This window comes from Apodemus sylvaticus, chromosome 3 (genome assembly GCF_947179515.1).
Source record: "Apodemus sylvaticus chromosome 3, mApoSyl1.1, whole genome shotgun sequence".
Lineage (NCBI taxonomy): Eukaryota > Metazoa > Chordata > Mammalia > Rodentia > Muridae > Apodemus > Apodemus sylvaticus.
Genome location: NC_067474.1, coordinates 162,837,218 through 162,865,174, shown reverse-complemented (window position 1 = coordinate 162,865,174; position 27,957 = coordinate 162,837,218). Strand labels below are relative to the sequence as shown.

General features: G+C 36.5%; 2 protein-coding genes and 1 pseudogene across 4 annotated transcripts in view; all 3 read left to right on the top strand.

Annotated features, from left to right (window-relative positions):
* Nucleotides 1-20,991, top strand: part of LOC127680435 (zinc finger protein 665-like) — a 28,297-nt gene extending 7,306 nt beyond the window's left edge. Inside the window, exons 3-8 of the mRNA XM_052175888.1 lie at nucleotides 1,839-1,962; nucleotides 8,311-8,437; nucleotides 17,921-18,295; nucleotides 18,887-19,379; nucleotides 19,713-20,465; nucleotides 20,535-20,991. Of these exons, the coding sequence (XP_052031848.1) occupies nucleotides 1,839-1,962; nucleotides 8,311-8,437; nucleotides 17,921-18,295; nucleotides 18,887-19,379; nucleotides 19,713-20,465; nucleotides 20,535-20,991 (2,329 nt within the window). The remainder of the gene's footprint in view (nucleotides 1-1,838; nucleotides 1,963-8,310; nucleotides 8,438-17,920; nucleotides 18,296-18,886; nucleotides 19,380-19,712; nucleotides 20,466-20,534) is intronic.
* LOC127681612 (zinc finger protein 420-like) overlaps nucleotides 1-27,957 on the top strand; it is a 662,660-nt gene that overhangs the window by 112,466 nt on the left and 522,237 nt on the right. The gene's annotated exons all lie outside the window — the stretch shown is intronic.
* LOC127681643 (GTPase NRas-like) lies at nucleotides 24,517-26,534 on the top strand (annotated as a pseudogene).

Here is a 27,957-nt window from a genome sequence, read left to right as displayed (position 1 = left end):
TATTGAAAATAGTCTTAATCATACTTTCTCTTTGTAAGCACTGCACTGTGATAAGTTAGTGTGGAGGCTTTGCACATCCTTGTCTGTCTCTGAGTAGAGTGAATTCATGACAGCTGTCTTCAGCTTGTGTAGTGATAGGTTTGGGATGTTCACTATTATCTTCATTAGACTCAGTGATTTTCCTTCTGTTTCACCTTCTTCAGACCCTTCATAGTGATCCACTGTGATATTTTGCTGACGGCCTTTCCTAGGCATATTGACATGGTTGTGAGTCTTTTATCACTGATTGTACATAGTCTGTGCCTTGATGTTGTTTGCTTTGTGCTTGTTGAAATAGTTTTGAATCTTTTGCATGAAATCAAGTTGAGTTTACTTTCTGAATCTATTAGAGAGAAACTTTTTTCAGTTTACACTGGTGCACTGTACTGTTGTTATTTTCTGTGTGCATATTTTTATAGTCAGTTGCTTGTGAATGCACGTAAAGTCAGCTTTGTGTGATGACTGTACCACATTCACCTTTCTGTATTCTGCACTATTTTCTGTGCAAATTTATAATGGGATTTTTCGGGAGGAAATTTTGAATTTGATACTGCATATGTTTATTCCTCCAACAGTGTTAAAAGGAACACTGAGGGCCTGGCTTTCTCGCTTGCTTTTTCCTTGGCCTGGAATTATGGCATAGAACATTTACTTGTTTATTGTTCCTAGGAATTAATTTTATAGGACAATCCATGGTACTTCATCATCTTCCTTTTACCAATCTAAACTTCTGAGGCAGGGGCATTGAAAGAGACCATTCATATATCTGTTAAATGCTAAGAGAATCAGTTGATGTGAGAGAAATATAAGGTCAATGATACACATAAAAAGCACTGAATATTTGCTGATTCCATGGTCATGACAACTTTCCTTAGTAATAGTATCTCAATATTCAGAATGAAGTCTTTTGTTTTTATTCATTCATAAGCATATGTATGTATATGTATTTGTGTGCATATATGTGTATGTATATATTTTGATATATATGCCAGGAGACCCATATCACACATTCTTTCACTCATGTGAACCTATAAGAGTGATGGGCAGAATTTAAATCCATAGCAGCAAGGCTCCAAGAGTTTCACTGTATTCATATTCATTACTGACTGGGAACCTGAGATCAGCCTGGAACTATGCCATGATTCAGATACATGCATGTTCAGGAAGGTATTCCAACAGTGATAGTATTTTACCAGATTTGATATAACGAGTGAATCGTTCCAAGGGCATACCCTAAAATAGTTCATTTCATGACTGTGTATACCTATTATACTTGGCAGCTATCAGTGAGTTTCTACCATGCCTCCTCCTTGATATTGTTTTCACATTGCCTAGAACCCATGTTCTAAACTCTTGATTTGTGACTTCTTTGTGGTCAATTGACACTTTCACAAGGGAAGTCAAAGACTAACCACCATTAAGCACACATTTCTTATGATCTCGGGAACTAACACACCACCCTCATATCAATCTGCATGTGGATCTGAAACTTGTAGATGAGCTCCTGGAACTGTAACAAAAGTTTACCACACCATTAGAAAAGTAGAGAACAACTGGCATAAAGTTTTAACAGAATTGAATTTTATTTAAAGACACTTCTGGCTTTAATTATAATATTTTACATATTAATGCATTCATATACATGTCAAGGGATCTAGATCAATGCATGCAATGGTATGCATGGGAGTTAGAAAACACGGCCATAGTGAAAGTAGTAGTAAATTGACAAAATACAAGATTCCTGGTATTATACTGCTTTGAGTGTATTTTTATGTGGTTTTGCATTGTCCATAATGTAGTTGTATTAATTTCATCTTTGTGTTTTTCAAACTGTGTTGTGAAATTTCAAGAAGAGTTCCAATATTTGAAATTGGGAGAAGAACCACAGAAAGCATGAGTGCTTCTCTGGTAAACACTCCACAGGTCAGTGTGCTGTACGCAATTCTATCAGAAATCTCTTTATCGTTCAAACCATTCGAAAGTTTTAGTATCTATATGTGGTAATGTTATCTAAAGACCTACTTCCTGTGATCTTCATTTTCTTATGAATAATGATAATTCAATGTTTAGACCTTTCACTTATATGACACCATTATATTTTCACTGGATTATCTACTGTGAGGACATCCAATTTCCATGGACTGAATACCTGCAGGTCTCAAAGAGAATTTATTGTAAATGATTCTTAAAAACTCTATTGCTGGCTAACGTGTACATTAGATGAATTTGGGTACCTTTATTTTACTATGGAAGGAAAGTCTCATGTGTCATATAAGTTGCATTTCAGATATGTCAGGGTTCCAGACAAACGCTTGTGATTGTGGATGTACTAATATGTGGAGGTTGATGTCACTGAGCATTATATGGAAGAGAACAATTTGTAGAAGGATGAAATTATAAGGGCCCACTGTCTGGAACCCTAATAGTAAAAATATTATTTTCCTGGAGACACAGATGATGGCAGGAATATTTGTCTTTCTTTTGCCATAACACGGATTGTTTGTGAACAGATGCAGATTGCAGTTTCTTTTTTTTTTATTTCCTTTTTTTCTTTTTCTAATTAAATGACTAGTTAATTAATTAATTAATTTATATTTTTACACTCCAGATTTTACCCCCTCCCATCCACCCTCTGATTGTTGCATATTGCATGTCTCCTCCCTGCGTTCCCTTTTCTACCAGGATTTGCCTACCCTCTCACCCATCCCCCCACTCAACCAGACCTCTAAAATCCCTGGGGCCTCCAGTCTCTCGAGGATCAGGTATATCTTCTCTGACTGAACCCAGGCCCAGCTGTCCTCTACTGTATATGTGTTGGGGGTCTCATAACAGCTGGTGTATGCTGCATGGTTGATGTTCTAGGATCTGTGAGATCTGAGGATCTGAGGGTCCAGGTTGAGACTGCTAGTTCTCCTACAGGATTGCCCTCCTCCTCAGCTTCTTCTTGCCTTTCCCTAAATCAACCAGAGAGGTCAGTAGCTTCTGTCCATTGGTTGGGTGCAAATATCTGCATCTGACTCTTTCAGCTGCTTCTTGGGTTTTCTGAAGTGCAGACATGATAGGTTTTTTTTTTTTTTTTTTTTTTTTTTGAGCACTCCAAAGCCTCAGTAACAGTGTCAAGCCTTGGAAGACCCTCTTGAGCTGAATCCCACTTTAGGCCTGTTGCTGTACCTTCTTTTGCTCAGCCTCCTCTCCATTTCCAACCCTGCAGTTCTTTCAGACAGGAACAAATATGGGTCATAGTTTTGACTGAGATGTTAGCCCTCTCCCTTACTTGATGCCCTGTCATCCTGCTGGAGGTAGGCTCTATAAGTTCTCTCTCCCTACTGTGATATATTAAATCTAAGGTCTCTCCCTTTGAGTCCTGAGAGTCTCTCACCTCCAAAGTCTCTGGTGCATTCTGGAGGGTCCTGCAACCTCTTACCTCCTGAGGTTTCATGTTTCCATTCTTTCTGCTGGCCCTCAGGGCTTCACTCCTTTTCCTTCACCCAATACCAGATCAGTTTTCCCAGTTCCTGCCCCCTCGCCTGTCCACTCTTACTCTCAGGTCCCTCCCTCCTTACCTGTGGTTGCTTTCCTCCCCCTCCAAAGTGAGACTGAGGAGTCCTCACTTGGGCCCTTCAGCTTGTTGACCTTTTTGAGTTCTGTGGACTGTATCTTTTTTTGGGAGGGGGCATTTTGTGTGTCACAATATCATGGGTGCATTTACACCTGAAATCTGTTTGTCTCAGAAGAGACCCTGCCCAGTGTCTTGCTCTATCACAAGTTCACAACACAGAACTAGTTATTTCCCTTCATCTTTTGGTGTGTGAGTTTATTTCTGGGTCTTCAGTTATATTCCATTTTCCTGTCTTCCTGGCTTTGTACCAATTCCATGTGGTTTTTATCACTATTGCTTTGTACTACATTTTGAGGTCAGGGATGGTGATTCTCAATGAAATTCTCATATTACTGAGATTAGTTTTTGCTATCCTGGATTTTTTGTTATTCCAGATCAACTTGGGAATTGCTCTATCTCTGTGAAGAATTGTATTAGCATTTTGATGGATATTGCATTGATTTTGCATATTGTTTTCAGAAAGATGGACATTTTTCCTGTTAATCCTACTGATTTATGAATATGGGAGATCTTTCCAACTTCTGATGTCTTCTTTGAATTCTTTCTTCAGGCACTTGAAGTTCTTTTTAAACAGATCATTCTCTTACTTGGTTAGAGTCACAGCAGATATCTTTAATTACTTGTGAGTATTGTGAAGGGTGTTGTTTCACTAATTTTGTTCTCAGCCCATTTATACTTTGAGAGGAAGGCTTTTGATTTGTTTGAGTTAATGTTATATCTATCCTGTTTTCTGATATTGTTCACTAGCCTTGTCTAGTCCCTGACATTATTCACAGTGCTTTATGTTTCTCTCCGTTTAGTTTGATTTTGGCTATTGGTTTGCTGTAAATTGGTTTGCTTGTGTTATGTTTTGTTATGTGCATTGAATTACTGATCTTTCTGAGGTTTATAACAAGTAGGGGTCTTGAATGTGTCAAAGACGTTTTAAGCATTGAATGAGGTGATCATTTGTTTTCTTTCTTTGAGATTCTTGATACAGTGTATTATGTTCATGGATTTTTGTATATTGAACCATGCCTGAATCCCTGGGATGAAGGCTCCTTGATCATGGTGAATGATCATTTTGATGTGTTCTTGGATTCTGTTTGCTAGAATTTTATTGAGTATTTTGCTTTGATATTCATATGGAAATTGGTCTGAAGTTCTCTTTCTTTGTTGGGTCTTTGAATGTTTATGCATCAGTGTAACTGTAGCTTCATAGAAGAAATTAGGTAGTGTTCCTTCTGATTCTATTTTGTGGAAAAGTATTGGTATTAGGTCGTCTTTGAATGTCTGATAGACTTCTGTAGTAAACCCTTCTCAACCTCTGCTGTGTGTGTGTATGTGTCTTGGCAGACTCTTACTGACTGCTTCTATTTCTTTTGGGTCTATGGGACTGTTTCAGTGGTTTATGTGATCCTGATTTAACTTTGATACCTGGCAACTGGCTAGAAAATCACTTATTTCATCTAAATTTTCCAGTTATGTTGAATATAGGATTTTGTTTAGTATCTCATGCTTTTTTGAATTTTCTCAGTTTCTGTTGTTATGTCTCCCTTTTCATTTCTGATTTTGTTAATTTGAATATGGTCTCTGTGCTCTTTGTTTAGTCTAGCTAAGGGTTTATCCATCTTATTGATTTTTCTCCAAGAACCTGTTCCTGTTTTATTATTATTATTATTATTCTTTATATAGTTTTCTTTGTTGCTGCTCGGGTTACTTCAACTTTGAGTTTGATTGTTTCCTGCCTTCTATTCCTCTAGGGTGTGTTTGCTTCTTTTTCTTCTAGAGCTTTCAGATATGCTGTTAAGTTGGTAGTGTATGATTTCTCCAATTTTTTTATGGATGCACTCAGAGCCATGAATTTTCCTCCAGTCATTGTGTCCAATAAGTTTGGGTATGTTGTTCATTCATTTTTGTTAAGTTCTAAAACTTTAATTTATTTCTATATTTCTCCCCTAGCCAAGTTATTATTAAGTAGTGAGTTTTTAATTTCCATGTGTATGTGGGCTTTCTGTTGTTTTTGTGGTTATTGAATACAATTCTTAGTCTGTGGTGATAAAATAAGATCCATGAGATTATTGCAGTCTTCGTGTATCAGTTGACACTTGTTTTGTGTCCATTTATATGGTTAGTTTTGTGGAAAGTACAGTGAAGTGCTAAGAAGAACATATATATGTGTGTTTGTATGTATATATACACACATATATGTATATATATATGTGTGTGTGTGTTTTGTTTCATTTTGTGGGGAAATGTTCTATAAATTAATTCCATTTGTTTCACATATTAAATCTGTTTGGTTCATAACTTCTGTTCGTTTCACTCCATCTCTGTTTAGTTTCGGTTTCCATGATCTGTCTATTGGTAAGGGTGTGCTGTTGAAGTCTCCTACTACTATTTTGTCATGCTCAATGTGTGCCTTGACCTTTAGTAAAATTTTGTTTACAAACACGATTGTCCTTGCTTTTGGAACATAGGTGTTCACAATGTAGAGTGTATCTTTGCAAAGATTTTGCCTTTGAGATGAATGCAGTGTTGTACTTCCTTATCCTTTTTAATCACTTTTGGTTGAAAGTCAGTTTTCTTTGATATTTGAATGGCTACTTCAGCTTGTTCCTTGGGACTATGTGCTTGGAATTTCTTTTCCAATTTTGTTCCCTTTTCTTCTTTAGAAGGAAGAATTGTTCATCTACTGTGTTTGTCCTTCCCTTAAATGATGTGTTGCATCAGTAAAACTAAAGGGTTGTGCTGATGTTTTTATTTTTTTCAATATATTTTTATGTATATAATTGACAATCTGCATGTTTTCACGTACAGTGAATGATACATTGTGGGCCTAGCTCCCTGGGTTCAGCATCAAACCCTTGAGACTGAAGTCACAGCAAGTGCATTTGCCTCTTAGGCATTTCTTCAGGCCCCAGTATTATATTTCTGATGCCCATTTGTAACAAACAGAATGTTTAACCTGGGCAGTATTCTTTTTGAAAAACAAAGGAAAACTTGAAAGTAATACTTGTCTATGCAAGGTACTATTCTGATACACAAATGAGGTCAAATTCCAAAGAATGAAAATAGCATTGTATAGCAAGATTGAAATGTTCCATTGAGTCAGTCCTTATAAGGAATAAAGTATTCCATGTTAATGAAGTATTAGCCTGGTTCTCTCTCAATTTAAAACAAGACTTAATCAAAGAAAATGACTCTACTTCATCAAAATGCATTGTGACACATGACATTTAATTACACATTCTTACATACCTAAGTATTCTGGTATGATAGGTCATAAGGAATGTATGAAGGTTTTATTATCTTCATTTTTTTTTACCAGCTTTTATTTAACATTAAATAGTGTAAACCTCTCTAATAGTGGTTTTTCTAATTCTTCTTTTAGAAAATCCATTTATTTATTTCATATATGTGAGTACACTTATCTTCAGACACACCAGAAGAGGGCATCAAATTTCCAATAAAGATAGTTGTGAGCCACTATTTGATTGTTGGTAATTTAACTCAGGTTCTCTGGAAGAGCAGTCAGTATTCTTAAATGGTGAGCCATCTCCCCAACCCTGATGTTTCTAATTCTTGGTCATGAGTGTACTTTATATCTATATCTATATCTATTCAATATCTTTACATTCCAAATGATTTCCCCTTTCATAAAATAATTTCCCTAAGTATTTGATTCTATTTGTCATTTTGAATCTTTCATATATGTCCTGACTTTGTAGTTTTTTTTTCTGTTTAAGGAAACAAACTCGGACATTTATTCCATCTATTAGTTTTCTATATCATATTCTACCTGTTTTATTTATTTTTTTTTATAGAAAGTTTGTAGACCTTTACCTATTCCTCAAAATGTCAAATAGATGTTACAATACAGTCATGTGAGATGCAGCTTTACACAGGATTGAACTAGTGTCCATATGTGGGTGAGGTGGACTTTGTATAATAGGACACATATTTTTTCTCATCAGTACATGACCATCTGTGATTTGACACTGGTATTACATTTAATATCAATGTATGCTTCATAAAAGTACATTGCATTACATGGTATATTCTGTAAATGTCTGAGGTTTTTAAGGTGATTATATCATACATTCTCAGAGAGATATAAATGCATAGAAGTCTATGTCTATTTTAGTAAAGTAAATATTTTAGAGTAAACATCTTTTTCCATAATGTTGGTTACATTTGCCTGAAATTATGCATATGTGCTGTATAATCTTGCCACCTGTGGTGTCCAGAAAAGATCATTAGATTTTAATGAACTGTGTTTAAAAATCCATTGTGCAGTACCATGAGGTTTCTGGGAAACAAATTTCATAATAGAGGACTTTAAAAGATATTATACAATCCCAACTGCACACATAAATCTTGAATGTAGTGCTTGTGGCAAATCTTTCATTTGCTCCTAAGGGTCCAGAAAATTCATGAAGGTGAGAGCCTTAATAAATAAAAGCATTGTAGTAAGTCATTGTATAGATTTTCTATGGAAGAGCAGAAATTCATAACTTCAGACACATCTCCATGAAACTTTTATAAAACATTTGTCCTTCAATATTTTTTTTCCTTATCTGTATCAGAAAGTGTCTCTTATTCTTAAGGGCTTTTTATTAACATAGGAAAGCAATTTTGTCCAGGCACAAATAACTACTTTTCCATTGCAGGGTCCAATAACCTTCAAGGATGTGGCTCTGGTCTTCTCACCGGAGGAGTGGAAATGTCTCAGTTTTACTCATCAGGCATTGTACATGGATGCGATGCTGGAGAATTACAACAATCTATTGTTTGTGGGTATGTCTACATTTGTTGAAGTCCTGAATCATTATTTGAATTTTCTTACATTCTGTTTATGTAAACTCTCTAAAATATTAAGCAATACCTCTTATATTGCTTTAATTGAAACCTTCTGAGTTGAAAAAATATTCAGAACAAGGGATTATATTTCTATACACATAATAATTTCAGCACTTAATTTTACTATTACATTAAACTGTTTATGATTTTTCAACCTTAATATTGGTTTTATTATCAAAACACTTGTGTCCAATTAAGCCAATCTCTACAAACCACAAAATGTAGTACTTCCAGTTGGGTAGAAAGAGAAAAATGTAAACAGTAAGCAACTCTTTTCAACAGAGACAAAGCCCACATGAGGTTTTAATATTAAACATTCTGATTGGTGTAATGTGGAATCTCTTGGTTGTTTAAATTTCCATTTCCTTGTTCACTAAGTACTTTCAAGATTTCTTTATGTGCTTTTCACCCATTTGATATTCCTTTGTTTTGAATTCTCTATTGTGGGAGACCAAACTGTGGAAAACCAGACTTTCAACAGCTCTCACCTTGAGATTCCACTGACCTTTAGGTTTACAGCTGAACCACCCCCTTCTTCACACAAGGCTGATCAACTGGTTCTTATCCTGGCCCAACGCCTGGGGTTGTCTAGGTGGAACCAGCATTCCAGAAAAGCTGCTGGATGCCACAGTCAGCATCCACCCCCAGATGACCTTTCCTCTTTCTGTGCCTTTAGCATTCCCCCTCAGCCCCTCCCTACTTCCTCTTACTGTGTATTCAAAACCAGGTGTTCAGCTTTTCATTAAAGAGGCCTTGACAAGACATCCCTTTTTGCTTGGTCTCGATTTTCTTTCCTACCCGTTTCTCTTTCAGGCCAGTCCCCCTTGACTCCCTGAATAACTAGGTCCCGCAGGACGGGATACTCTATTTAGTTCTATATCCCATTTTCTGATTGGGCTGTTTTCTTTCTTGATAATTATCTTCTTAGATTATTTTCTTCATTTTGGGTATTAGCCTTCTGTTAGACATGGTATTAGAGAATATTTTTTTGCCCAACCTGTAGGTTGCTGGTTTGCCATTTTGGCTTACGAAAGCTGTCCAGTTTCATGAGGTAGCATTTATAGATTCTTGATCTTAGAGCCTGAACCCTTGGTATTCTGTTTAGTAATTTGCCCCCTGTTCCAGAGAGTTTGAGGCTCTTTCCAAATTTATCTCTTATTATATTCAGTGTATCTGGTTTTATATTAAAATCCTTGATCTACTTGGACTTGAACTTTGTGCATGGTGATAGATATGTATTTTTTTTCCTTTTTCTACATATAGAGTGCCAGTTACACTAGCACCATTTATTGAAGATGCTTCCTTTTTTCTCTTGTATATTTTGGCCTCTTTGTCAAATATCAAGTGTCCATAAGTATGAGATTTTATTTCTGGATCTTTACTTCTTATCCATTTATCAAACAGTCTGTCTCTGTACCAATACCATGTTGTTTTAATCACTATTGCTGCGTAGTGTAGCTTGAGGTCTAGGATGGTGATTTCACATGTTTTAGCTACTCTGGATTTCATTACTTTTCAGATAAATTTGAGAATTTCTTTTTCTGTATTTTTGAAGAATTTTGTTGGGATTTTGATGGTAATTGTATTAACTCTGTAGATTGCTTTCGGTAGGATGCCCATTTTTACTCTTTTCTACCACTTCATGAGCATACTAGATCTCTCTATTTTCTGAGGTCTTATTCAATTTCTTTGAGAGACTTGAAGTTCTTGTCATACAGATATTTTACTTGTTTGGTCAGAGGTTACCTCACAATTTTTTTTATATCATTTGTGACTACTTTGAAAGGTGTTGTTTCTCAAATTCCTTTCTTATTCCATTCATCCTTCTTATAAAGGAAGACTACTGATTTATTTGAGTTAATTTTATATCTAGGTAACTTTTAAATGTTGATTATCAGCTATAGAAGAAGTCTCCTAGAGTTTTTGGGATAGTTCATGTATACTATGATATCATCATATGGTATCTGTCTAGACAACCATCCATTTCATCTATCTACAGGATCTGATGATTTTTTTGAATTTCTTCCAGTGTGCTGTTATATGTCTCTTTTCATTTCTGATTTTTGCAGTTTGGATACTTTCTCTGTGCCCTTCGTTTGTTTGGGTAGGAATTTATCTATCTTAGTGATTTTTGAAAACAAAACAAAACATAATTTGGTTTTCTTGATTTTTTTTTTTGTATAGTTTTTTTTTTGTTTCTATTTGGTTCATTTCAGCTCTGAGTTTGAATATTTTGTTGTCATCTACTCCTCTTGGGTATGTTTGCTTCTTTTTATTCTAGAGTTCTGAGATGTGCTGTTGAGTTGCTAGTGTAGGATCCCTCCAGTTGCTTTACCAGGAACATTTAATCAATGTTCCATTAGTTAGGGTATGGAGTGTCTTCATTTTCATTGAATTCCAGGAAATCTTTAATTTCTTTTGCTATTTCTTCCCTGACCAATTTATCATTGAGTAGAGAGTTATTCAGTTTTCAAGGTTATGTGAGTTTTGTGTTGTTTGTGTTGTTATTAAAGACCTGCCTTGGTCTGAAGCGAGGGCTCAGTGGATAAGAGCACTGACTGCTCTTCTGAAAGTCTTGAGTTCAAATCCCAACAACCACTTGGTGGCTCACAGTTATCCATTATGAGATCTGAAGCACTCTTCTGGTATGTGTGAAAACATCTACTGTGTACTTACATATATTAAATAAATCTTGTTAAAAAAGAACAACCTTACTCTGTGGTGATCTGATAGGATTCATGGGATTATTTCAATCTTGTATCAGTTGAGCCTTGTTTTGTGACTAATTATGTTATCAGTCTTGAAGAAGGTACCATGAGGTGGTGAGAAGGAGGTATATTTTATTTTAGGGTAAAATGTTCTGTAGATTTCTGCTAAATCAATTTGGTTGATAACATCTATTAATTTCACTGTGTCTTTGTTTTCATTTTAATAACCTGTCCATTAGTATGAATTGGATGTTGAAGTCTCCCCCTATTATTGTGTGGGGTTCAATGTGTATTTTGAGCTTTAGTAAATTTTTTTTATTAACATGAGTGCTCTTTTATTTGAGGAATAGGTGTTCTGAGTTGAAACTTTTGTTGGATTTTTCCTTTGATGAATTTGAAGTGTCTGTCCTCATCTTGCTTGAAAACGTTTGGTTGAAAGTTTTTTTTATTGAATATTAGGAAGGCAACTCTGCTTGTTTCTTGGGAGCCTTTGCTTGGAAGACCTTTTCCCCATTTTACTCTGATATAGTGTCTGTCTTTGTTATTGAGGTGTGTTTTTTGTATGACGCAAAATTCTGGATACTGTTTGTATACCCAGTCTGCTACCATATGCCTTTTTATAGGGGAATTGATTTCATTTATATTTAGAGATAGTCAAGACAGATGACTGTTTGTCTCTATTATGTTTCTGTAGGTGGCTTTATGTTCTTGTGGCTCTCTCCTTTTGGCTTTGTTGTGAGATGATGAATATCTTGTTTTTTCTGAGGTATAATTACCCTCATTTTGTTGGAGTTTTCCTTCCAGAATACTCTGTAAGGCTGCATTTGTTTATTGATATTGTTTGAATTTCATTTAGTGTTGGAGTTGAGCTGAGGATTGTCTATCTGTTCTATTCCTATTATTCTTAGATTTTGTCTTTTCATTGTGTTTTCATTTTTCTGGATATTTTGGGTTATGAGATTTTCAGGTTTTGAATTTTCTTTGTCTGTTTATACCAATCTCATCTAAGGTATGCTTTACACCTGATAGTCTCTATTCTATTCTTTGTATTATGTTGGTTGTGCTTATGTCTGTAATTCATGAACTCTTTCCTAGATTTTCCATTTCAAGGTTTGCCTCCATTTTTGTCTTCATTATTGTTTCTACATCCACTTTCAGGTCTTGAATTGCTTTGTTCAATTCATTCACATATTTGATTGTGTTTTCCTCTATTTCCTTAAGGGTTTTATTTGTTTCATTTTTTTCAATTATATTCTTTTTTTAATATTTTTATTTTTTATATTCTTTGTTTACATTCGAAATGATTTCCCCTTTCCCAGATTCTCCCTCCCCATATGTCCCATAAACCTTCTTCTCTCCACCCATTCTCCAATCACCTCCTTCCTGTTTCTCTGTCCTTATATTCCCTTCCCATGCTAGATCAATCCTTTCCAGGATCAGGACCCTCTCCATACTTCTTCATAGGAGTCATTTGTTATGCGATTTGTGCCTTCAGTATTCAGAACTTCTGGGCTAATTAATATCCACTTATCAGAGATTACATTCCATGTGTATTCTTTTGTGATCGGGTTACCTCACTTAGGATGATATTTTCCAGATCAAACCATTTGCCTAAAAATTTTGTGAATTCATTGTTTCTAATTGCTGAGTAGTATTCCATTGTGTAAATATGCCACATTTTCTGTATCCATTCCTCCTTTGAGGGACATCTGGGTTCTTTCCAGCTTCTGGCTATTATAAATAAGGCTGCTATGAACATAATGGAGCATGTGTCTTTATTGCACGCCGGGGAATCCTTTGGGTATATGCCCAGGAGAGGTATAGCAGGGTCCTCCGGAAGTGTTATGTCCAGTTTTCCTCAGAAAACTGATTTCCAAAGTGGTTGTACCATCTTACAGCCCCACCAGCAGTGGAGGAGTGTTCCTCTTTCTCCACATCCTCGCCAACACCTGCTGTCTCCTGAGTTTTTGACCTTAGCCATTCTGACTGGTGTAAGGTGAAATCTCAGGGTTGTTTTGATTTGCATTTCCCTAATGACTAATGATGTTGAGCACTTCTTAAGGTGCCTCTCGGCCATCCGAATTTCTTCAGGTGAAAATTCTTTGTTTAGATCTGTACTCCATTTTTTAATAGGGTTATTTGGTTCCCTGGGGTCTAACTTCTTGAATTCTTTGTATATATTGGATATTAGCCCTCTATCAGATGTAGGGTTGGTGAATATCCTTTCCAAATTTGGTGAATATCCTTCCCCAATTTGTTGGTTGTCGTTTTGTCCTTTAACCGTGACCTTTGCCTTACAGAAACTTTGTAATTTTATGAGGTCCCATTTGTCAGTTCTTGATCTAAGAGCATAAGCTATTGGTGTTCTGTTCAGGAACTTTTCCCCTGTGCCCATGTCCTCAAGGGTTTTCCCCAGTTTCTTTTCTATTAGTTTCAGCATGTCTAGTTTTATGTGGAGGTCCTTGATCCACTTGGAGTGAAGTTTAGTACATGAAGATAAGAATGGATCAATTCGCATTCTTCTGCATGCTGACCTCCAATTGAACCAGCACCATTTGTTGAAAAGGCTATCTTTTTTCCACTGGATGTTTTTGGCTCCTTTGTCGAGGATCAAGTGACCATAGGTGTGTGGATTCATTTCTGGGTCTTCAATTCTATTCCATTGGTCCACTTGTCTGTCACTGTGCCAATACCATGCAGTTTTTAACACTATTGCTCTGTAGTATTGCTTGAAGTCAGGGATACTGATTCCCCTAGAATTTCTTTTGTTGTTGAGAATAGTTTTAGCTATCCTGGGTGTTTTGTTATTCCAGATGAATTTGAGAATTGCTTTTTCTAACTCTGTGAAGAACTGAGTTGGGATTTTGATGGGGATTGCATTGAATCTGTAGATTGCCTTTGGCAATATGGCCATTTTAACTATATTAATCCTGCCAATCCACGAGCATGGCAGGTTTTTCCATTTTCTGACGTCTTCTTCGATTTCCTCCTTCAGAGACCTGAAGTTCTTGTTGTATAGATCTTTCACTTGTTTGGTTAGAGTCACACCAAGATACTTTATATTGTTTGTGGCTATTTTGAAGGGTGCCATTTCCCTAACTTCTTTCTCAGCCTGCTTATCCTTTGAGTATAGGAAGGGAACTGATTTGCTTCAGTTGATTTAATAACCAGCCACTTTGCTGAAGTTGTTTATCAGCTGTAGGAGTTCTCTGGTGGAGGTTTTCGGTCACTTAATAGACTATCATGTCATCTGCAAATAGTGATAATTTGACTTCTTCCTTTCCAATTTGTATTCCCTTGATCTCCTTATGTTGTCTAATTGCTCTAGCTAGAACTTCAAGTACTATATTGAAAAGATATGGAGAGAGAGGGCAGCCTTGTCTATTCCCTGATTTTAGTGGGATTGCTTCAAGTTTCTCTCGTTTAGTTTGATGTTGGCTATCGGTTTGCTGTATATTGCTTTAACGATGTTTAGGTATGGGCCTTGAATTCTTGTTCTTTCCAAGACTTTTAGCATGAAAGGATGCTGAATTTTGTCAAATGCTTTTTCTGCATTTAATGAGATGATCATATGGTTTTTTTCTTTGAGTTTGTTTATGTAGTGGATTGCATTGATGAATTTCCTTATATTGAACCATCCCTACATCCCTGGGATGAAGCCTACTTGATCATGGTAGATGATTGTTTTGATGTGTTCTTGGATTCGGTTGGCAAGAATTTTATTAACTATTTTTGCATCAATATTCATAAGGGAAATTGGCCTGAAGTTCTCTTTCTTTGTTGGATCTTTGTGTGGTTTTGGTATCAGCATAATTGTGGTTTCATAGAATGAGTTGGGTAGTGTTCCTTCTGTTTCTATTTTGTGGAATAGTTTGAAGAGTATTGTTGTTAAGTTTTCTTTGAAGGTCTGATAGAATTCTGCACTAAAACCATCTGGTCCTGTGCTTTTTTTTTGGTTGGAAGGCTATGACACCCCTTCTATTTCTCTCTCTCTCTTTCTTTCTTTCTTTCTTTCTTTCTTTCTTTCTTTCTTTCTTTCTTTCTTTCTTTCTTTCTTTCTTTCTTTCTTTCTTTCCTTCCTTCCTTCCTTCCTTCCTTCCTTCCTTCCTTCCTTCTTTCTTTTTTTTTTTTTTTTTGATTTGATTTTTTTCGAGACAGGGTTTCTCTGTATAGTCCTGGCTGTCCTGGAACTCACTCTGTAGACCAGACTGGCCTCAAACTCAGAAATCCACCTGCCTATGCCTCCCAGAGTGCTAGGATTACAGGCTTGCGCCACCACCACCCGGCATGACCCCTTCTATTTCTTTAGGGGTAATGGGACTGTTTAGATGAAAAAAGCAAAAGAATATACCTAAAGCAAAAGAATATACCTTTTTCTCAGCACTTCATGATACTTTCTCCAAAATCGATCATATAATTGTCACAAGACAGACCTCAACAAATATAAGAAGATCAAAATAATCCCATGCCTCCTATCAGATCACTATGGAGTAAAAGTGGTCTTCAATAGCAACAAAAACAACAGAAAACCCACATACACGTGGAAACTGAACAATCTTCTACTCAATGATACTTTGATCAAGGAAGAAATAAAGAAATTAAAAACTTTTTATAATTTAATCAAAATGAAGACACAACATACCCAAATCTATGGGACACAATGAAAGCAGTGCTAAGAGGAAAACTCATAGCCTTGAGTGCCTCCAAAAAGAAAATGGAGAGAGCATACACTAGCAGCTTAATGACACACCTGAAAGCCCTGGAACAAAAAGAAGTGAATTCACCCAGGAGGAGTAGAAGGCAGGAAATCATCAAACTCAGGGCCGAAATCAATCAAGTAGAAACAAAGAGAACCATACAAAGAATCAACAAAACCAGGAGCTGGTTCTTTGAGAAAATCAACAAGATAGACAAACCCTTAGCCAGACTAACCAAAGGGCACAGAGACAGTATCCAGATTAACAAACTTAGAAATGAAAAGGGAGATATAACAACAGAAACTTAGGAAATTCAAAAAATCATTACATCCTACTACAAAAGCCTATACTCAACACAACTGGAGAATCTGGAGGAAATGGACAGTTTCCTAGACAGATATCCAACACCAAACTAAATCAGGATCAAATAGATCATCTAAACAGTCCCATAACACCCGAAGAAATAAAAAGGGTCCTAGAAAGTCTCCCAACCAAAAAAAGCACAGGACCAGATGGCTTCAGAGCAGAATTCTATCAGACCTTCATAGAAGACCTAACACCAATACTCCTCAAACTATTCCACAAAATAGAAACAGAAGGAACTCTACCCAACTCGTTCTATGAAGCCATATTTGTTTCTTTTTTAATGTCTTCTACTTATTTACCCACATTTTTCTATATTTTTTCATTTAGTTATTATATCCTCTTTAAAGGACTCTATTATCTTCATGAGATAGTATTTTAGGTCAGCTTCCTTATTTTAACGTGTGTTGTTGCAACAGGGCTTGCTGTGGTGGGAAGAGTAGGTTCTGATGATGCCAAAGTGTATTGCCTTCCATTGCATATGCTTTTCCACACACCTGTCACCATCTGGTTATCCCTGGTGCTAGGTGGTTTGAGTGTCTCTCTCTTGCCTTCCTCTTTTGTCCCTGAGTTGTTGCCACTCTCCTGGTAGTCCTTTTGCCCTGGCTATAGCAAACCTCATAGAAGGCCGTCAGACTATGGGGGCAGACAAGGTGGTGATTTGTTGCCCTTGTGGCAGCATATTTCCTGGGAGTCCTGCAGACTATTGGATGTTCAGAGGAGTTGTCAAGTTGTTGCATTTTTTGTTGCTGTTTTCAGACTGGGGGGGGGGCCTGCTGCCCTGCATGATCCAGAGCAATTGCCCTGTGTGCAATGGATTTCATAGATTCCTTGAGACTGCGGTGTTTTCAGAGGTCCAGACAATGTGGTGTTCTGCTCAGGCAAAAGTTGCAGGCAAAAGGGGAGTGTAATTTGGAATGTGTAAATTTTGGGGGTGGATTGGTCCAGAGAGAACCTGGCTCCTTGGGATTCCCAGTGTGTTTAACTCCTGGAGAAGGTTCCTTACAAGTTCCCATGCATGTATCAGGCCTCCCAGCAGCTTCAAGGCCACAGTGTCCCCAGACAAGTTGGTGATTTACTCATTTTGGTTTTTTTTTAAACAATGCTAAAGGTTTTATGTAGCTATAGAGGTGCCCCCCCACCCCCCTGAGAATTTTGGTGTTACTTGTTTATTTACATTTTGACATGTGGTCTCTGAGTTTATGACTGTTACAACATGGTCTTTAATCCTAGAAATTTGCTTACTGAAACATGCATATATAAAGGATTCATTTTATATCATTAGTTTTTAACTATCTAAGCTACAGTGTCACCATGAATCAAATTGTAATAAGAAATTTAGATGTACATTTTTCAGAGATCTACTTTGTGAAAGTTTAGTACTGACCAAACACTTATTTGTCCTAGGTTCTGCAAAGTGCAGTGTTTAAAAGAAGATTTAGCAGGGTATTATCATTTCCTGTCAGTTGATGTAGATCATTATTGAGTGTTTTCTGAGGATTCATGCAATCACTACGAGAAAAGAAAAACCTGTTTGAGAGCATGAATGCTTGAGAAGGTTTAGTTAACATGAAATGTCAACAGATATCTATTATTGAATCTCTTTTACCTCAGTATAGTAATTCCTGCCATCTCTATTTGTCCTTTTTCAGAAAATCATCTCTTATGTGGAAAACATGGGAAGGTCTTAAATCAAGACACAGAATGCATTGTTCATGAGCATGTGGATGTACAAGAGAAGTCTTATAAATTTAATGAGCTTAGCAAAATGATTAATGAATCTAACCATAGCACACCTTATAAAACTAACCACAGAGATGCTCCACTTGAATCCCCAAACCTGAAAAGACATAAAACTGGAAAAAACAGAGAGGTTTCCAAATATAAAGACTATGTAAAGTGTTTAAATGAGTGCTTTTTCATTAATCTAAATAAAGGAATGCACATAGGTAAGAAAGAAAACAATGCAAAACTTCATAAGAGTTTTGTGTCTAAACATAATCAGAAGCTGAAACAAAACAGTAATGGTAAGAAGCTTTACAAATGTAGTGAATATGAAAAATGCTTTACCTACAAAGGCCATTTTAGTCTTCATAAGAGAATTTATACAGAAGAGAAACCACACAAATATAGTGAATGTGACAAATGCTTTATTGACAAACGTCATCTGAGTATTCCTCAAAGAACTAATACTGGTGACAAACTTTGCAAATGCAGTGAATGTGAAATATGCCTTAACTACAAATCCAGGTTTCATTTACATCAGAGAATTCATAGAGAAACAGTATCTTACAAATGCAGTGAATATGGCAAATGCTTTACCCAAAAATCCCATCTTAGTAATCATGAGAGAATTCACACAGGAGAGAAACCTTACAAATGTAGTGTATGTGACAAATCCTTTACCAAAAAATGCCATCTTCAAATTCATCAGCAAATTCATACAGGAGAGAAACCTTACAAATGCAGTGAATGTGACAAATGCTTTGCCCAAAAAGGCCATCTTCAAAGTCATCAGCGAATGCATACAGGAGAGGAACCTTACAAATGCACTGAATGTGACAAATGCTTTAAGTACAAAATTAGCCTTCAATGTCATCAGAGAATTCATACAGGAGAGAAACCTTACAAATGCAGTGAGTGTGACAAATGCTTTACCCAAAAAGGCAATCTTCAAATTCATCAGCGAATTCATACAGGAGAGAAACCTTACAAATGCAATGAATGTGACAAATGCTTTACCCAAAAATGCAGTCTGCAATGTCATCAGCAAATTCATACAGGAGAGAAACCTTACAAATGCAGTGAATGTGACAAATGCTTTAAGTACAAAATTAGTCTGCAATGTCATCAGAGAATTCATACAGGAGAGAAACCTTACAAATGCAATGAATGTGACAAATGCTTTACCAGAAAATGCAGTCTGCAGTGTCATCAGCAAATTCATACAGGAGAGAAACCTTACAAATGCAATGAATGTGACAAATGCTTTACCAGAAAATGCAGTCTGCAGTGTCATCAGCAAATTCATACAGGAAAGAAACCTTACAAATGCAGTGAATGTGACAAATGCTTTGCCCAAAAAGGCCATCTTCAAAGTCATCAGCGAATGCATGCAGGAGAGGATCCTTGCAAATGCAGTGAATGTGACAAATGCTTTAAGTACAAAATTAGTCTTCAATGTCATCAGAGAATTCATACAGGAGAGAAACCTTACAAATGCAGTGAATGTGACAAATGCTTTACCCAAAAAGGCAATCTTCAAAATCATCAGCGAATTCATACAGGAGAGAAACCTTACAAATGCAATGAATGTGACAAATGCTTTATCCAAAAATGCAGTCTGCAATGTCATCAGCAAATTCATACAGGAGAGAAACCTTACAAATGCAGTGAATGTGACAAACGCTTTAAGTACAAAATTAGTCTGCAATGTCATCAGAGAATTCATACAGGAGAGAAACCTTACAAATGCAATGAATGTGACAAATGCTTTACCAGAAAATGCAGTCTGCAGTGTCATCAGCAAATTCATACAGGAGAGAAACCTTACAAATGCAGTGAATGTGACAAACGCTTTAAGTACAAAATTAGTCTGCAATGTCATCAGAGAATTCATACAGGAGAGAAACCTTACAAATGCAATGAATGTGACAAATGCTTTACCAGAAAATGCAGTCTGCAGTGTCATCAGCAAATTCATACAGGAGAGAAACCTTACAAATGCAATGAATGTGACAAATGCTTTACCAAAAAATGCCATCTTCGAATTCATCAGCGAATTCATACAGGAAAGAAACCTTACAAATGCAGTGAATGTGACAAATGCTTTGCCCAAAAAGGCCATCTTCAAAGTCATCAGCGAATGCATGCAGGAGAGGATCCTTACAAATGCAGTGAATGTGACAAATGCTTTAAGTACAAAATTAATCTTCAATGTCATCAGAGAATTCATACAGGAGAGAAACCTTACAAATGCAGTGAATGTGACAAATGCTTTACCCAAAAAGGCAATCTTCAAAATCATCAGCGAATTCATACAGGAGAGAAACCTTACAAATGCAATGAATGTGACAAATGCTTTACCCAAAAATGCAGTCTGCAATGTCATCAGCAAATTCATACAGGAGAGAAACCTTACAAATGCAGTGAATGTGACAAATGCTTTGCCCAAAAAGGCCATCTTCAAAGTCATCAGCGAATGCATACAGGAGAGGAACCTTACAAATGCACTGAATATGACAAATGCTTTAAGTACAAAATTAGTCTTCAATGTCATCAGAGAATTCATACAGGAGAGAAACCTTACAAATGCAGTGAATGTGACAAATGCTTTACCAGAAAATGTTATCTTCAAATTCATCAGCGAATTCATACAGGAGAGAAACCTTACAAATGCAATGAATGTGACAAATGCTTTACCCAAAAATGCAGTCTGCAATGTCATCAGCAAATTCATACAGGAGAGAAACCTTACAAATGCAGTGAATGTGACAAATGCTTTACCCAAAAAGGCCATCTTCAAAGTCATCAGCGAACGCATACAGGAGAGGAACCTTACAAATGCAGTGAATGTGACAAATGCTTTAAGTACAAAATTAGTCTTCAATGTCATCAGAGAATTCATACAGGAGAGAAGCCTTACAAATGCAGTGATTGTGACAAATGCTTTACCCAAAAATGCCATCTTCAAAGTCATCAGCAAATTCATACAAGAGAATAGCCTTACAAATGCAGTGAATGTGACAAATGCTTTACTGACAAAGGCAGTCTTAGAATTCATCATAGAACTCATATAGGAGTGAATCCTTTGCAAATAATGCTCTATACCACAGAATTATAACTATGAAAAACTTGTGAAAACATTCATGCCATGTTCAAATCTTAATTAATGTGAACTATTTTTGTGGGGAAATACTCTGATAATGTGACAATTTAGGGAAGTTTTACTTGTTCACCTTCAAATATTATAAGATAAAACCAAGTAAAGAAGCCAGAACAATATAGTATTTTTGGACACTTTCCTTGAAGCTGAAATAAGTAATTCAAAAGGAAACCTAATTAAGGTACATAGTACACTATTCAAACTGTTTACTAATATTGACATAATTCTTTATATTTAATTCACCTAAAGAAATTCAGGCAAACTTACAAAGAAGGATTTGATACACTGAACCACCAAAATAGGATGTTCGTTATCCTATATAGATGCCTACAGGGTTTGGCAATGATGGTGCATACCTTAATTCCATCACTTTGGGGACAGGCTGGCAGATTTCTGAGTGTCAGGGTAGTCTGGTCTATACAGAGAAAGCTTGTGTCAAAACAAAGTAATGAACAAACAACCAAAAAACAAAAAACAAAAAGAAAAAAAAAACATGCCTACAGATTTTCTTGGGAGTATCCAGTATTCATAATGTCTGTCAAATGCTGGTTTCAAGTTTCAAGATAGCATCTGATTATGAGTCCCCATGTGCTCTGGTCTACAAGTTCTTCCTCATTGTCCTCTAAGTATATCCAATAAAGCCCATTTATTAAGCCAGTTTTACTTTTTTCCCTTATTTTCTTCAGTTTTCACTTGGGATGCTTTGATGAATGTATGTTGTGTCTCACCAGGAAATGTCTCCCTTGAAACATAGGAGATAGCATTAAAATTTTCTGCACACTTGTAACATGAACTTGATACTAATGATTTTGAATGTGTGGATAACAACTCCTTTCTAGGGTGAAATGACTTTGTCACAGGGGTTGATTAAGAGCCAATGAAAACATATTTCCAAAGGTCTTAGGATTGAGAAATCAATCATTTGGCTCTCGGTGAGTTTGCCCACATGAAAATAATTTGTATTGTATGTTAGTTTTATAAACTAGGAAACACTAGGAAATGTTTAGGAAATTTGAAAACTCTGATGTGGAAATAATGATTTGTGCTAACTAAAATAGTAAGATTTTGCTCCATGCACCAAGCTTGCTGCCAGAGTACTACTAGGTTAATGTAATAAGCCTTGAAACAGACAAAATGGAGAGAATGTTAGAACCTCAACAGTTAGTCTTCTCTCTTTCATGAATTCATAGAAATATGAAAGAAAAGTCTACCAAACAATAAATAAAAACATAACTTTGTCATTTTCAGGGATAAACATCCGTATTGTGCTATGTAACTGCATGTCTCAAAACTCTTTAATAGCATTTGATTGATGTAAATTCCAATAAAAATCAGATCATTGGCTCATACTACAGATCATTATGGTTGCATGTCTTGTGCGTTAAGACATCAATACAAGAAATCTATTGGATTTCCTTATTTTTCTTAAGCCATTTCAGAATGCTAATATTTTACACATCACACAATTTACATGCTGAAATATTACTCAACAACTTATCAATGTATTGTCTTCTGTCACGGACCAACCCAGCCGGGTATAGGGGTCTCTGGGATGAGTTTTCTTGAAGTGGGTAAGGATTTGGTGGTGACAAACAAAAAACACAGAGGCAGTTTGAATCTGAGTGTGTTTTGTAGTTCTCAAGCAAGGGATTTTATACATTAAACCAAACATGACACAACTCTTAGAAATCATATCTACTAAAACAATTGTGATTACCAACAAGAATCACTTGGCACAGTAAAGCACAGAAATCATCTAAGCATTATAACTCTGAAACTATGTATTCAGTGCATCACAAACAGAACAGGTAACACCATCATCAAAAATATAACTATTTTCTTTGAGTTTGTTTATGTAGTGGATAGCATTGATGGGTTGCCTTATATTGAACCATCCCTGCATCCCTAGGATGTGTTCTTGGATTCGGTTGGCAAGAATTTTATTAAGTATTTTTGCATCAATATTCATAAGGGAAATTGGCCTGAAGTTCTCTTTCTTTGTTGGACCGTTGTGTAGTTTTGGTATCAGCGTCACTGTGGCTTCATAGAACGAGTTGGGTAGAGTTCCTTCTGTTTCTATTTTGTGGAATAGTTTGAAGAGTATTGGTGTTAGGTCTTCTATGAAGGTCTGATAGAATTCTGCACTGAAGCCATCTGGTCCCGTGCTTTTTTAATTAGCCCAGAAGCTCTGAATACCCAAGGCACAAATTGCATAACAAATGACTCCCAGTAAGAAGTATGGAGAGGGTCCTGATCCTGGAAAGGACTGATCTAGCATTGGAGGGGACTATAAGGACAGAGAAAAAGGAGGGAGGTGATTGGAGAATGGACGGAGAGAAGAAGGTTTATGGGACATATGGGGAGGGGGATCTGGGAAAGGGGAAATCATTTGGAATGTAAACAAAGAATATAGAAAATAAAAATATTTTTAAAAAAAAGAAAAAAGAAAAAGCCTTTAAAAAATAAAAAATATATAACTATTTTAAAAAATATATATTCAATAGGGCGGTCATCTGAGGCTAGTGGCATATTCCCAAGAACAGGTTAATACATTTTTATGGTCATTGCTCTTAACTGCTGAACTGATTTTGTAGCCCCTATGATTAATTACTGCTTAACTTGTATTATCTGATTTTTTTATCATCTTTAAAGCATAAATTTAAATTATTTTAATTTTTTTAATTAAGGCTTTCTTTACCATATATCAAAACCCACTTCTAATGACACACATATAGCCATATGAAATTTTATTGTTGGGAAGGTTTTTATCTATCATAATAATTTTGTAAATGATTTTAAAAGTAAAGACTTGGTTTCGCTGGAGTCGAGGTCATTTTAGTGATGTTTCTCAAGGGGTGGTTTCACATCCATTATTCTTGCTTAAGATCATTGTCTGGGCTACTAGAAACCTATAGGTAAAGAAAGGAATGGAAGAAAACAAACCAGAAAATTTGCCATGAGAATTACGGTTCAATTGTTTTCCCTGGCTGAGAGTTCCTCAACCAGTTTCAGGATACCTCCTTTCGAAGTCTAATGCCTTAATCTGTGAACCTTGTCACACAGATTCTACTAGGATTGGTGTGACAGTCTTCATCTTAAATTCCATGTGTGAATTCATTCATATAAATATCATGAACCTATGATATAGTTTATCAATAGTAGATAAAGCTGCTCACACATAGTTTAGAAATAATAAACATCCTGGAAAAACATTTGTAAGTACTGATAAAAGACAAAAGTCTTAACTTCAAGCGAAAGCATTAAAATAGAATATTTATACAAATTTCCCAAAGGCTCAGAGAATTAGGATCTTAGAAATTGTAACTGAGGCCAGAAGTGCCCCTCCCGGGTTGAGGCAGTTGATGGCGATTTGAGGGTCTCCAACAGCTTCTCAGGTTGAACTCCAAAAGCCTCCTGTGGCACTGTCTGTGGAGTTTGAGGGGTTTGCTGGTGTGAAATGACTGAGTACAAACTGGTGGTAGTTGAAGCAGGTGGTGTTGGGAAAAGTGCTTGATTATCCAGCTAAACCAGAACCATTCTGTGAATCAATATGATCCCACCATAGAGGGCTCTTAGTGAAAACAAGTGGTGATTGACAGTGAGATCATCTGTATGCTGGACACAGCTGGAAAGAGGCCTACAGCAACATAAGCTACCAATACATGAGGACAGGCAAAGGGTTCCTCTGTGTACTTACCACCAATATTAGCAAATCATTTGCAGATATTAACCTCTACAGAGAGCAAATTAAGTGCATGAAAAACTCTGATGATGTTCCCATGGTGCTGGTAGAGAACAGGTGTGACTTGCCAAAAAGGACAATTGATACAAAGCAAGCCCACAAGCCAGCCAAGAGTTATGGAATTCCATTCATTGAAACCTCAGCCAAGATCCAATAGGGTGTGGAAGATGCCTTTTACCCGCTTATAAAGGAGATACACCAGAATGAAAGGGTCTGAAAATGTAACAACATCTCAGCCTCACCCACAGCTCACCAGGTGTCTCCAGTCCTGGTAGAGAAACACATTAAATTTCATCCTTATAGTGCTAACAGGAGGCATCAGGCAAAAGTCTATAAGCAGGAGTAATAGGTAGGGAGCAAATATGGATGAAATGTTTTCTATTATGTTACTGACTCGTTCAAGTTTTGAAACCATGACCTGGTCCAGTAGCACCATGGTTTATTCAACTGAGATAATTATTCAAGCCCCTATAGGATGCTCAAACTGCTCTAGACTGAGAGAAGAGGGGTGATGAGAAGGGAACTGAGGGCCCCTCCCTCCATATATATATATGTATATGTATATATGTATATATATATATATGATATATCCTGCCTGTTAATTGTTAATAACTATATTTAATGTTTGAAAAATCATTCATCTCAGCTATAAAGTAATAACATGTGAATTTTTACATTATCTGACTACTAATAAATGGAGGACTTCCTGGTATGAAGCAATTTATTATAATGGAAGCTCATTGATGATTAAATTATCAGTAAGCTAGAAGAAATTACAAATATTGATAGGTGGTGCCTACCAAATAAAGATTAGCTAGAGTTAAATTAAATTACTCATAATTGTTTCATTTCTATCTTTCTCCTGGTAGAATCCCAAACAGGGAAACTATCTTCATGAACATACACAAAGCATCTGCCATCAGTAGATACACCTTTCCATCAAAGACTGATGGCTCACAGCCACTTTCCTATACATTAGTTCTTGAAACATCTGTTCCAGTTACAAACTGTAATAGAATCCTACAGAGCACTTCTAGGAACAAGGCACTTTGATGTGAATGTTGGATTCAATAGCAAGCACCTGAAAGTATTCATGTGCACATTTATGAATACAGAGCAGATACCAGTTTATAGAACATAGCTAATCACACTACAAATCAATCAGAAACATTAGTTATATTCTTGGAAAGAGAGTAATTTATGATATTTTCCCCTAACTAACAAGGCTAAGTTCAACAGTTGGGGGCAGGGGGAAGCCACCAGCAGTTGTTACCTTAGAGCTGTTTTCAACAGAATTGCATGTCTACAGTTTGGTTCTCTACATCAATGTAAACTGCTTTTCAGAGGACAAAACCAGCTCACAGGTGTGTTTGTTTCTAGGGGAAACCCAGAGTAGAGAACCACTGGGGAGAAACAGGTCCATTTTTCTGGTCAGACAGCTAAGCAAGGAGGTAGTTATTGTGAGAGGTCTCAGGTTAGATGGCTGTGCTCAGTCACCAAGTCAGGGAAGCAGGAGCTTCACTGAGATGCAGAGAGCAGCAGGAACACATCTCCTCCAGGGATGTCAGAACCAGGTCATCAGTGCAGCTTGAAAGTGTCTCTTTTCTGATGACAGAATGCTCAAAGGGTCTTACTATATCACCATACAGGGCAGTCCATAAAACCTTGACTGCCATTGTCACTGCTATTGAGCTTTTTCTTTCTGGCGACATGTAAACTGAAGCCACAGTCCATATCTCCATTTTTCCCCTCAGTAGATTAGTGGTATTTAAAACATGTCTATAAGTTAGTGTGCCAACTAACCAAAGCTGATGTGTTTGTTCAAATAAAGAGGTATCCTTTTCTACTTGAGAAAGAATGTAAAATGTCATTAGTTGTTGTCATGTAGAGGCTTGGAATTTGTGGCAATACCCTGATATTTCATTAGTGGGTTTTGTTTGTCAAGTGATACTTAAGATATAACTCAGCTCAGTAATTCTAATGAAAACATAAATTGAAAACCTTGATTTACAAAAGAAGTGTAACATGTTATATTGAGCACATCCATACATGATATAATTTCCCCCTTGCATAAAATATTAAATAAAATGGTATAACTTGTGAGAGAATATGGAGTGATAACCTTAAGTTGTTTTCAGTATTTGTGTTTGTGGTAACATGACATGTTTAGCAGAATCTTTAGTACACCAGGGCCCTGCTTTAAATTGATTATGTCTAATTTGTGTCAATTGGAGTGTAAGGGATGTTGAAAGCTCACCTACCAGGCAAGTGAAAGTTAGGTGTCTGGAATAGCCCTTTACAATCTAGAAACTGCAACCAATTGGGAAGTTTCTGGAGAGTCCAGTTACACAAGTTCATTGGATCTAGGACCCACCACGTGATGACTTATTATTGTAATAATGAGATAATTATTTCAAATGTGCAGAGATTTCATGTGCTATGGTAAAATTTCAAATTGTAGACAATAAAAACAAAACTCAACTTCTACCCCTAGCACAATATTATTGTCTTCATTCTATAACCAGTTACGCACATAATTCTTGTCTATAGTACAGCAAGCATATGGTGCTGGTGGACAGAATAGATCCAGGTAGATTCACTGTTGGAGTTATGTGGAAGAGAACACATGAAGAATTTGAAAAGTGAAAGTCATTTGCTTAGTGAAAATCTCTGTATAACATTTGAAGAGCAAGGAATCAGAGGTTCTCTAGATTTGGAACATACAGTATTTGTGGAAGAGCATTGTGAGGTCCATAGAGTCTGCCATACTACTGGAGCCTCAAGGGCTTTCCTAGAGTAACTTCCAGTTCATTTTTTGTAACCCAGCAGAACTAAGACAGTACCATGCGGGGAAAGGTAACTTCTCTTCAACTGCAAGACACCTTGTGGGACAGTATGAGGATGGGAAACATGTGTCATAGGTGGTAAAAGTCCTTACTTTATTGAAACCGGTATTCTGAAGGGACAACCCAGAAAAGGAACTGAGAACCCGAAGGAAGGAGACATCAGAAACCTATCCTTTTACTGAAGATTCTGGAAACACCATGCGGTATAATGGGGGG